This window comes from Dipodomys ordii, unplaced genomic scaffold, assembly GCF_000151885.1.
Source record: "Dipodomys ordii isolate 6190 unplaced genomic scaffold, Dord_2.0 Scaffold38, whole genome shotgun sequence".
NCBI lineage: Eukaryota > Metazoa > Chordata > Mammalia > Rodentia > Heteromyidae > Dipodomys > Dipodomys ordii.
In genome coordinates this window covers 1,408,137-1,420,781 of record NW_012267254.1, presented here as the reverse complement: position 1 = coordinate 1,420,781, position 12,645 = coordinate 1,408,137, and the positions used below count along the sequence as shown (strand labels likewise).

Sequence of the window (12,645 nt, the reverse complement as noted above, 5' to 3'; positions counted from 1 at the left end):
CTGTGGCTCAAGTGGTAGAGCGCTAGCCTTGAGCTGAAGAGCTGAGGGACAGCGCCCAGGCCCAGAGTTCAGGCCCTACAACCGGACCCCCCAAAAAAGAGAATTATTGTTAAAAAAAAAGAAAAAGAAAAGAAAACTGAAAGGGGCGCTGTGGCTCAAGTGGTACAGTGCTTGCCTTGAGATGTAAGAACTCAGGGACAGCGCCCATGCCTTGACCAAAAGAAAAAAGAAAAAAAGAGAAGGCCTTTAGGTGCCTGTGGCTCAAGCCTAGCTACTTGGGAGATAGACATTTTATGATTGTGGTTCAAAGCCAGTCCAGGCAAATAAGACCCTGAGACTCTTTCCTTCAATTTACACTGAAAAAGTTGACAATGGAGGTGTGTCCCTGAGCAATAACGCTCAGGGACAGCGCTCAGGTTCTGGCAGCACACACACACACACACACACACACACACACACACATGGATTTAAAGTCTCAACCCACAAGGGATTGTGAATAAAATCAAGAAAGATAAAGTTCCAAGTTTTTGGAGTAAAGTGCTCTATCCTTTTTTTTTCAGCCATATACAATAGATTTCATTCTCTCTGCCCTTCTATGGCAGTCACCACTGAGGCCCATCACATTCTGCTGTGCACATATGTACCACCTTTGTGGAGAAGTTTCTTGGGTTGAGAGATGGTTTTGTTTTTAACTGCATTTCTCCTACTGTAATAATAGTACCTGGAGTGATGAGAATCACATGGACTCAGAGCATGTGCAGATCTGTTCCTAAGCCAGAGGCCAAGGGGTAAATCAGAAATTCAGCCCAATGGTCCCCCACTTCCACCCAATGCTCACAGAGTGGATCCTGACCCAGTGTGACCCAGGTAGAAACCAGGGGTCCTGCACAAACATGAGTAGATATACTGATGATGTATAAGGGGTAAGCAAAGCACTTAGGCACTGAAGAAGAATCTTGCACTTTGAGTCTTTGGGCTCTAGAGCTGCTGGGCATGTGTCCTTCAGTGAGCCTTAGCATAGGAGAAGGGCTGGAACGCCACTTGCTTTGCCCTTGGTGAGTCATGAGCCTCCTGGATCTATTACTCTCCTCCTTTCTACTGAGCAAAGGCCTACTTGCTGTCTCCTGTCACGTTTGAGCTCAGTTAGCTCAGGGAGACAAACCTTTCAACACTGCTTATCTAGAAGCCTCTAAAAGGCTCCAGGTTTATGATTTATCTGCTTGGCTTGGCTTCCTGAAGACATTGTTAGGAAACTGTCCTGTTCTTCAGGCCTCTCTGGTTGGCATCAGTGGGGACTGGGTGCGATCTCATCTTTTCTTTTGTTAATGCTGAATTGAAGAACTAACGCTAGGAGGTTGGCCCACTTATAGGAGGACTGCTATGGTCTCAATGCTTTTCTACTCCTCACCCCCATCATCATTAAGGGGTGATCTGATAATGGCATAGACTCAAGGCTTTTGCCATCAACTTGTTTTTTTCAGTGTTAGACTGAGTAAGTAACCCAGGGACAATAGATAGTGTTCCCTCTAGGGGTGTTGGTCAAGCAAATTGGCCTCAGGTGGGTCTGTGATAAGCAGAGACGTGCTGCTGTCCAAGCAGAGATGACATGTCTGGGCAAACTCAGAGTCTGTGCTTCCTCCCAACCTCTCCCAGTTCACCAAGAAAATCATGTCATTTCCTCCTCTGGGCAGTGTTCACCTTGCACCTGAAGTCCTTTCCACAACAGTCCCCTTTCTGCTCTCCCCAGTCTTGCTAACATCTTTGTCTTCTGTGTCCCCTCTGTTTAAACCAGAGGACAAGGTTGCTGTGTCTTTAAGGGTCATATATGTTGTTTCATTTGTGAGTGATTCTTTCTTATATGTATTGCAGTGTGAAAATATGACACCTTTTTAATACAATCACCTCACAGATATCAATGTTACTTCCACTTTGGCCAACTACAAAGAAAACCACTATCATTTCTTTTCCTTCTTTCTTTCTTCTTTCTTTCATTCCCTTTTCTTTTTTTTTTCTGGGGATTGAATGTACAAGCAATAACTTAAAGGTACTTTTGTTGGGCCTATGATTTCTAAAAGCTGGGCATTCAATGCTCTTTGATCTGAGAATACATCAAATCTCCTTACGGTCCAGGAGAATAGGATTCACTGACTAGCATCTTGTGACAAAAGGCAAACTGCCCCCCAGACAGTCTATGCCTTCTTACCATCTTGAAGCAAGCATCCAAAAGCAACAGACTACCTGCCAGGCCTCCAGAAACAAAGATTCAAGTCATGGTCAACAAGGCCAAACCTGTGACTTGGAACTGTATTAACCATACATACCTCTTCCCTTATATCCTGAAACCAATTCTTCCTATTTAACTTGAAGCCAATGTCTGTACCCGTAGAGACAGCTAAAGATATACAGAAGTCCTGTCTTATAGACACGAAATGTAATAAACCTTTCTCTGCCATTTGCCATGTCATTTTTGTGTGTATGCCAGTCCTTGGGCCTGAACTCAGGGCTTGAGCAATGTCCTTGAGCTTTTCTTGCTCAAGTCTAGCACTTTACCACTTGAGCCACAGCTATACTTCTGGCTTTTTGCAGGTTAATTGGAGATAAGAGTGCTGTCTTTCTTGCCTAGGCCAACTTCAAACCATAGTCCTCACATCTCAGGCTCCTGAGTGGCTAGGATTAAAGGCATGAACCTATAGGTTTGTGTGTATGTGTTCCTAATTGAAACAAAGAGAGCCTAATAATGATATGGTAATATAATGTTACCTGTCAGTATCTCAGAAGACCCCTCAGAATAGACAGTGGCTCAGCCCCCAAGCCATTTTCCTAAGATACTCCTACTGGTATCCTCAGATGAGAAAGGAGGAGCCATATTTTCCTACCCCAAACCTCTCATTGGCCATTGTAGGCTGCGTGACTTACTGGCAGCCTACTCATTGGCCCTCTGGAGGAAAGGCGGGCTCAGTACCAGCCTCTGAGGAGGTGGAGTTTAAAAGGTAGCTGCTAGCTCCTGTGTGGTGCAGAGTCCTGTCAATCATGAGTTGCTGGGTTGACGTCACACTGGCAGAATGCTGTGACATCAGGGCCACCAGACAGAGGGGGTCTCGTGTACGGAACTTGCGTAGGTAGTGACAGAACCACGATCAGGCTTCTCAACCGTTTAAATTTGTTTCGGAGGAGAGCGATCACTAACAAGGGGCAGCAGGGGCTGCTGTAAGGTATTCCTCCCCATGTTTCCATCTCCTAACAGTACTCTTCACTCCTGCCCTGGAAGCATGGGAGATTCGGGGTGTCGAGGATGTGGGAGGCGAGATTGCACGGGAGATCAGGGGCTGTTGAGAGTGACCAAGGGGAGATCACTACGGGAGATCGCTGTCATCTTGAGTGTCCGTTATGGAGGAGAGGGGTCTCTGAGTTCTTAAAGTCTAGCTGGCATCAATTCACGCTCCAAGCTCTTTTCTTGGTTCAAGGCAAGGAGTAACTTGCTCCCGACACAAGTTGTGTCTCAAAAGGTCTGTGGTGTTGCACATTGACCTGGGGCCTCCCCCCCAACCCCCCCACCGCACACACATACTCATCCCACGATGTCATTTTCTAGTTACGAGATAAGCAAAACAGCCTCATCTGGGGGCGAATTTTAGTCTTTTCTAAAAGTGTATGGTTGATGCTTTATTTTAAAGAAAAGTTAGGTATTTAAAACTTTTTATTCCATTAGTTTTGCCTCCCGGGGAATTCTTTAGTCAGCACTTTTCGAACTGTCTTTCATTAGCTATAAGGTAATGATTGATGTAATGGCTATAGTGTTGATTGCTAAAAACAGTCACCAGTCTTAAAGTGCCAGAGAGCATTAATTTGTGTTTCAGTATCATATTCCCTGTTAAAGATCCCAACTCTGGGAGTGATGTTCCTTCTTTTAAACTGAAGTTGTATAGTCTAAGCCTGGGAAGGGATCTTCTACACCTGCACCCATACTCTAGAATGGATAGGGTAAGATTGGGGGTGGCAGACTCCTACTCACAGAGGTTAGCAGAGACTCACAAGCCCTTGGTAACTACTGAGGAGTGCGTCCTGGATGATCAAACTGATATGTAACACAGGTTTGCCTGCTCTGCTTTCCCAGAAAGGGTGAAAGGATGTATTTATTTATTTTGCTAGTCTTGCGGCTTGAACTCAGGGCCTGGGCACTGTCCCTGAGCTGCTTTTGCTCAAGGTTAGCACTCTACCACTGAAATTACAGTGTCACTTCCGGCTTTTTCTGTTTATGTGGTGCTGGGGAATCGAACTCGGAGCTTCAGGCATGCTAGGCAAGTGCTCTACCACTAAGCCACATTCCCAGCCGGGCCATAGTTTTGGAGGAGTGCTCTCGTAGTTCTTGTCTCGCCCGCCAGAGGTGCCAGAAAGCCCGCCAAAAGCGTCCAGAAGAGCCCAAGCGCTTGGTGGCGCTCACGCGGCTTTCCTGGCACCTTCTGCGGGCGACATTGATGATCTCTTTCCGGCCTTACCAGACCCTAATTTCTGAAGCAGCTGGGACTGTGGAGAACATCTCTGTACTGGGTAAAGAAGTAGGAGTCGTTGGCACCGGAGCTTGTGGAGGCCCGGGACGCCGGTTGAATGAGGTGGGTTATGAGTTCCCTTCCCACAAGGCCGGGAGGACGCGGCACCTTGCAGCCAGAGGCCGGAAAGACCTACAGGTCATAAGGAAAAATTCTCTGACATCCCAGACCTAACAGAAGCAGAGGCAGCTCTCCTTTGATGTCCTGAGTAGTGGGTTAACGACCGCCTTTTTTAGACCTGGGAATTGACTATGTCGGTCTCTGAGGAGACAAATGGAGTAGGGAAGTCCTCCTGCAGGTGATATTTCTGCATCTCTGTGAGACTACCACATTCACAAGCTCTGAGGAGGCTCCAGAAACTGCATTAATGGGGAGAAGGTTGTCATGTTGGGGTAAGACATGTGGGCAGGTGTGCGATATTCCTGTCAGAACTATGTCCTCCACTGAACTTGCCGGCATCCCTTGTACCCTCTTAGAGGGAGGAGCTTCCCTAAGGCTAGTGTGGTTACTTCTGGCATAGCACTGGTGGAGCCTACACTGTTCCACTTCTCTGGTAGAATTAGTGGAAATGTTTCAGGCTTGGGTGGTTGCCACCTATGAGTCAGAAGAACTTTTCATAAATGCCACTTATGGGGCTTGAAATCAGGGCCTTGAGCACTGTTTCTCAGCATTTTTCCCTCCAGGCCAGCATTCTACTACTTGAACTCTAGCTATACTTATGACTTTTGGGTGGTTAATTGGAGGTAAGTCTCACAGGCTTTTATGTTTGGGCTGCCTTTGAACTGTGATCCTCAGATCTTAACCTCCATAGTAGCTAGGCTTACAGGCATGAGCCACTACCACAAAGTTGGAAATACTTTTATGGTTTACCCACAGCAGGTCCACTGTATGAAACTTATATGCTTAGGAAAGAAACAACAGAAGCCCCCTCTCTAGGACCGTGAATATGACAGCAACCAGAAATTACAGTACTTCTCATGCATGGACCCTTTGTTTGCTGAATGCCAAGATACCTAAATCCCCAGGCTCAATACCCTTCTCTAAAAAACCTCTGGAATTTGAACATGCCTACTTGTCACCACTGCTGCGCCTCTTCTCTCATGGTTTCCTGTTCTCTGCTGTAGGTGGCTCGCCCCATTGATCTCAGAGAGAAAACTCTTGGATCTGAGACCTCAGACCCCAGATAAGCAGCAGGTGCAATGGAAATGCCCATGGATTATGCCCCCATGGACTCCTTCTCAAACAGAGGGTTTTCCGTGCTACAGGATAATGAGCAAGGCAGTGAAGTCTCCCGCCAGCTCTTCAGGCAGTTGCAGTACACAGCAGCAGCCGGCCCCCGCGAAACTTTCAGGAAACTGTGGGAGCTCTGCTGTGAATGGCTGAAGCCAAAGATGCATTCTATCGAACAAATCCTGGAGATGCTTGTATTGGAGCAATTCCTAAGTATTCTGCCTCCTGACATTGAGACCCGGGTGAGAGCTCATGGCCCACAGACCAAAGAAAGACTTTTTTCCCTGATAGAACACATACAGAGGAAATATGACAAGTCAGAATTCCAGGTGAGATATGTTTGCGGGTATTTGTTTGTAAACCAAAACAGGTACAGAGGCAGCCGGGTCTAGAACAGATATGTTGTGTCTGGGACATTCCACAGCCCCAAACTCCCACCGTCCTTTTGTTTTCCATTGTCTCTCTTCTGTTGGAATGAGCATGTGCGTCAGTGGCTCTCAACCATATCCAACCCCATCTCCTCTATATTACACACATAATATGCCTTCTACTTTTAGTAGAAGAAATTCACAGTGTAATTCATCTTCTTACATCCAATGAAAGCATTACTATATCCCTTTATGTTTGGCAGGCCAGCTCCAATGTCTATATGTGCCTTATGAATTTGTACTAGTTTTTACCTCACTAAAGATTTGGGTAAAAAAAAAATCTTAGAAGAAGCAAAAGAGATGCCAGTGTAAATGACCCTCTGATTCAAAAATAGTTACTATTTGGCCTTTTGCACAAACAGCTTGTCCACCCTTCCCTGAGTACAGCCCAGAAAGGACATAAAGCTTGTGAAAACAGCGTATTTCAATCTTACATGCATTTCTGCATAAACATGGTCTGCCTCTATCAGTGGCTCCATGAAGTGTTCAGTGCCTGGATGTCTGCTTGGAGTTAAGACGGGCCAGCCAAAATTCAGATCAGGGCTCGGGTGCTATAGTAGAGTTGCCACTTATCATATGATTTCTCAAGATGGCAAACAAGTCTTAGTATAAAGGACCACTAAGTAAAATGTTCTTCCTTTGATTTGGACAGGGGAGCATTCCTGTGAAATCCATGTAATACTAAAATGTGCAAAATGTGTTCTCTCTAACTCCTCTACACAATGTGCTTCTTGGTATGTCCCTTTTTCCTATGTCAAAGGTTGAGGGGGAGTCCTCATTTGGTGGGTCCTGGAACTACACAACTTTGTGAGAGACGCTGCCATCTCTGACCCTTAGAGTCCCATATCCAGAAGAGCCCGTGGGGGCAGGGCTGTGCCCTCTGCTCACAACATAAAGCCTTTGTTTACATAGGCCATGGCTGAACACACAGCTGAAATGCAATGAGGGAACAGGTGTTTTCAGCTGAGGTGGGGGGGGTACTGTTCTAGAGCTGTTGTGGCTGGTCACGGAAGGTGGCAGCCAGGACAGGAGGCTTTCCCAGCATCCTGCCTCCTTAAGGTAGCATGAGTGCATGTGTGGTTCTCTTCCTTTTTCTGTCCTGTTGGTTTTGTTCAGTAAATGAGATTTTATCTTTGAGGGCCTGAACATGTCCTGTCCAGAACAGACCATCAGCCGCTGCTGGCTCCTGAGCACATGAAATGTGGCCAGTGCAGCTTGAAGTCTGCTGTGAGTTTCACGTCCCCTATATGAAGAACGAAAGAAGCAGGTGGAATAGCTCTCTAGTAATTGTATGGATCACATGTGAACATGCTGCTTGTCTGCATATTTTGGAATAACTATGACATGCTATTACAATTGATCTCACCCATATCTTCTTATGCATGATTTCCTGTGACCACTAAAAAATGGATATGTATGGTCTTGGTACTGCTGCTAAACAAAAGCTTATTTCGAGTAACAAAAATTTGTCCTTGCTTCCATTGGGTGTATACTTTGGAGTGATGAGTTCTGGCTTTTTCTCTAGATCGATTTTGATGACATAATCCTTCAAGAGTTTCTGCCCTTGGAAACGGAACTCATGCCGCCAAACTTTCACCCAGAGTCACCTGCACTCCAGGCAAAGGGAACTCACCAGGATTCCCCACTGCCAGAAGCCTGGAAGCCACAGGCAGGGCCACAGGAGCTGAACTACAGTGTTGGCGCTGAATGCCAGCCCTTTGTGAATCCTGGTAAGGCGAGGGTTTCTTTCTGCCATTGTTCCCCTGACAGCTCTGGGAGATTTTCATTAGGTAGAAACTATGAACTTGCCAGTGGAAATTCACCACCTGGAAAAACAATATGAGGGTGTGGGGGAAGGCCAGAAAGAAAGGAGAGAGGTAGCACAAGGTGGAGGAAGGAGGAATAATTCTCTCCGGGCACAGTAGAACAGGAAAATGTCCTTTGCATAGAATGGCATTGGGAACTGGTTATTGTCTCTACTCTGGGTGATTTTGCACAATAACATTATTAATTAAAATCTTGAGTGGGAATCTGGGTGCCAAAGGCTCACATCTAATCCTAGCTACCCAGGAAGCTGAGATCTGAGGATTGTGGTTTGAAGTCAGGAGACTCATCTCCAATTAAGCACCAAAAAAAAAAGCCATAAGTGGAGTTCTGGCTCAAGTAATAGAGTGCTAGTGTTCATCAAAAATAAGGGACAGTGCCCAGGTCCTGAGTTCAAGGACTGGCACGCACACACACACACACACACACACACACACACACACACACAATCTCCAGTGCGAGATGGTTTCATTTGGATGAGGACTCATTTGTGTACCAAATTTTGAGCACATGATGTGTAATGTTGTGTGTCATAGAACCATTTTTTATGGCATAATGGCCTCATTCAAACTGAATACTTGCATAATGTTGTCTCTTCAGATTCTTGCAAAGAGTCCAGTCACTTACAGAGGATAAAGGTAATATCTCATATCTCATTAAATCCCAACCCAGAAGAGTGTTTCTCATAGAGTGGTAAGCAGGCTCTCCATGTCAATGTAATTCAGGGTGCATGGGTAATATGCTGTCCAGGTGGGTGTTGCACACACTGAAGTTTGACATTTCACTGTTCCTGACAGGACAAGGTGAATTCAATAAGGAGGAAGTCCAATGGAGAAAGGCAGCTGGATTGACTAAGTCCTACACACTTGGTCAATGTGTTCTGGCACATTAACCAAGAACATAGAATTGAAATAACAAATGAAGATTAATAAAACAGAATTGAACCAAGTATGCCCAAGTTACATAGTAGCATAGGGCCAGGGTTTAGCAACAACATGCCTTTTCTCATCTTAACAATTATTAAGTCATCTGACATCATGAGCCCCTGGGAAGAACCAGGCTCTGTGCTAGATTTTGCGATTTGGTAGGACTCAAGGCCGAAAAGCATAAGGATTCTCGGGCTAGTGGGCAGTTCAGCTATGTCCATAGGAGAGCTTGTCCTATGTGTGAAGGGGGAGGTGCATTGGAGGGTGTGGGATGCTGGGGAGTGCACAGCTTTATGTGGAGAGAGGGGGATGTGGATAAACACAGGATGGACTGCAGGGCTAGCAGTTTGAGGGGTGCAAGTAAAGATGGGAGAGGACTCTGGGCAGGAGGACCATCATGTGCAAAAGCCCAGGGACCAGAGAAAAGAACTTGTGCTGCTCTGAATGGGGTGTGTGGGGGGGTGGACAGGAACAGAGCTTCTGTGTTGGGAAGACTGAGAAACTAATGATCTGAAAGTTATTTAACAAGTGTGAAATAGAAGATGATGGACAAGAATGTGTGAATGTGGCATCCAGGTCTCTGCCCACATTTCACTGCCGAGCATTGTACTTGTCCAGTTGTAATGAAGTAGGGATGGGCAAGATAGCTCTGCCAAAAGGGATAGGTCCCAGCTTCACCGGATTAACTTTAGATTGGCACACAGAAGTACTGTCTAGTAGATCTTTGGGTTATTTACTTTCCCATAACCCACAACTACATTTTAGCTGCAATCGATTTTAATTTCTTACTGAAGAGTTATTTATTCCAGCAACAGTGTTCCAATTCTCATTGTTACCTCTGAGTCACCTTTTCTTATCAAAGAAGAGTATTTCTCATTCTTCACACACTGATATAATAGGAGTACTGACCTTGTTTTGACCCTCTGTGTAATAATGTTCATCCCACGATACTTAGGAAATATTCTCTGGTAAATTCTGCTCTTAATCAGAATTGACTGTTGATTCTTCCACACATTAGAGCAAGTGGAAAATCCTGCTATGGAGCACAGGGGTGGTGGTGGTGGTCTTCGTATTGCTTTTGTTTTTAGAGATTAACAAAGAGAATTCGTCAGAGGCTTTTAGTGAAGCAATCCAAAGTAAGGAGGAAGTAGATGCAGGGAGGCACGTGCGCTAGAAGGCACCTTCACCTCTGAGATGTCTGTGGTGACTCAAACTCTCCACTCCCCACCCTCCACCCACTTGCTCCTGGCTAGGTCCCGAATTACCGATGTCTGACTGCAGCTTCCCAATGGATAAAGTAGAAGATCAATGGGCAGACGAACTGATGAACTTGCAGACTGGTATGTGAGGCTCAATGTCTGGAAAGAAGGGAAAATGCAGCTTTTATTGGGGACAAGGGTGAGGATTCCACCTTTCCTCTGGGCAGGGGGTATAACTCTTCTTCTTTTTCCGTGAGTCAGAGTGACACCTGCTATTTCTGTTGCTTCTCCTGGGTTGGGATATTGGGAGGGACAAGGGAAAAAAAATCGATGTGAACATGGAAAAGCCTGAACTGTGCACTGCCATTCTTTTTTGATTTGTTTCTCTAGACGAGAATCCACATCAGGAAGCTGATTTATCAGAAGAACGTGAACAGCAGGAAGCACTGTGCAAAGCGCTCCCAAATGAGCTACTGGATGTTTTAGAAATACCTTTGCACACCCCGAGGTCCTGCCTAGAAGAGAACTCGCAGCAGGAGAGGCCTGTGAACCCGGGAGATGCCACGCAGAAGACTCCCATAAGGAAAGCCCACCAGTGTGCCCAGTGTGGGAAGTGTTCTGTGTATGCTCATAAGCAACCTGGTAGTCCCGAAGTGATTCGTGCAGAAGAGCTTGTGCACAAGTGTGCCCTGTGTGAGGAAGGGTTCTTTCATAGCCCAGACCTAGATGAGCAGGAGGTCACTGGTGTGAAGGCGAGGCACTATCAGTGTCCCAAGTGTGAGGAGACATTCACTCAGCACATTCAACTTACCACACACCAGGCGATGCACATTGAGATGAAGCCCTTCCAGTGCCAGCACTGTAGCAAAAGGTTCCTGCATAGGTCAAGTCTATTGGAACACAGGAAAACTCATACAGGGGAAAAGTCCCACGAGTGCCCCACCTGTGGGAAAAAGTTTCTGCGGCGGGCAACACTTAGCCAGCACCAGGTTACACACACTACCGAGCGTCCATTTACCTGTGAATATTGTAAGAAAAGCTACAGGCACAGGTCCAGCCTGCGGTCTCATATAAAAACGCACGCAGGGGAAGTACTGTACAAGTGTAACCTTTGTCTTAAAAGTTTCCTCAACAAAGAGAACATCATCTTGCACCTTGCTGCACACCTTAGGAAGGGACTCCCCACTACAGGGCAGGAAGCAGGTGCTGCAGGACCTGCCAGTCGCTCCTGAGCCCCTGCCATGGTGGGTCTTGGAAGAACAGCTTTCTTTGAGCTCAGTGCACAGAGGCCTTTTACATTGCATTGTTTTGAAAACTCACCTTTCAAGATATAAACATTCTACAGTGTTCCCCCTACGCTTGCCATTGTCCTAGATTTGATTTACTGGCCTTGGGCAGATCTTATTTAACTGTTGCCATGAAACTGTTTTTGCCCCAATCTAAACCCAATGTAGTTGTAATGAAGTATACAAACTGTGGTGTTCCTCTCAGAGGTGGAGTCTTAATCCCAATAACCATTTGTTCTGCAGATACACACTGTTTGCACGCATAAAGGTCTAAACTGTGAAAGAAATGCCTTTTGTCGCAGTCCTTCGGGCTCCTTGTTTGAGCAGTGGGACCTTCAGTCATGGACCATGGTGACAAGCACTTTGCTTGACTCCTGCCACAGCACGGAGCACAATTACTGGCTTCTGTGAGCCTCTGTGTCATTTGAGACTCAAACGTGGTTCCCTTTTGACATGTGGACCATTTCAAGGAAATAAAGCCCATTCATAAGTAAGATGAAGAGCAGCACACACCACCTGCCACATAAATACTGTGATCATTTGTCGTGATGTATTGACATGCGGGCCCTGTCCTTGTGTAACTTATTGTAAATTCTAGCTTACTGCATTGCCTACCTTTGCTGTTGATCAAAATAGCAGTTTGGGTTTTGAGATGTGCCTTATGTGTAACTTTGGTCACCTCTATCAATTGGAAGTAATGTTCTTGTTTGTGATTTTGCTGTGATTCCAATGGCACTTCTCACCATTCCCTCCCCGCCCCCCTGCCCTCTGTTTTCCCCAAAAGGTTGAACCATCCTGACCTTTTTCTATCCATTTTTAATTATACTGCCTTAAAATGAAAAAAAAAATGAAGTTTTGTCTGTTTCTTTTTGTGTTCATTTTTATTTTCGTGCAGTCAAATTGGTTGGGTCATGGAAAGCCATGGTGTGAGGTGCGGGGAGAACTTCTAGAGGGTAATCAGCTGGGTTGACATCCTTAGTTTCCGGTGCGCATGCAGCACCAGTGACAGACAGCAAGTTGATTGCCTGGCTTCTTAAACACAGTTGACGTTTTTGTTCTCTCACTTATCTTTGTGGAAGTTGTAGGGACCAATTTTCTGGATTTGTATTTGTGGCAAAATCGAGAGTTTGAATCAAGACCTACTAGCTGTTTCTTGAGTCATGCCTCCAGCCATTTTTTTTACTTTCATTGTTTTTTAAATAAGG

General features: G+C 45.8%; 1 protein-coding gene across 1 annotated transcript; it reads left to right on the top strand.

Annotated features, from left to right (window-relative positions):
• Nucleotides 1-7,760: 7,760 nt before the first annotated feature.
• Nucleotides 7,761-12,239, top strand: LOC105987024 (zinc finger protein 449-like). The gene is made up of 3 exons (XM_013018184.1): nt 7,761-7,935; nt 10,209-10,295; nt 10,545-12,239. Exons 1-3 carry the CDS (start codon nt 7,785-7,787, stop codon nt 11,384-11,386), a joined length of 1,080 nt encoding a protein of 359 aa, XP_012873638.1. The 5' UTR covers nt 7,761-7,784; the 3' UTR covers nt 11,387-12,239.
• The last annotated feature ends 406 nt before the right edge of the window (nt 12,240-12,645 follow it).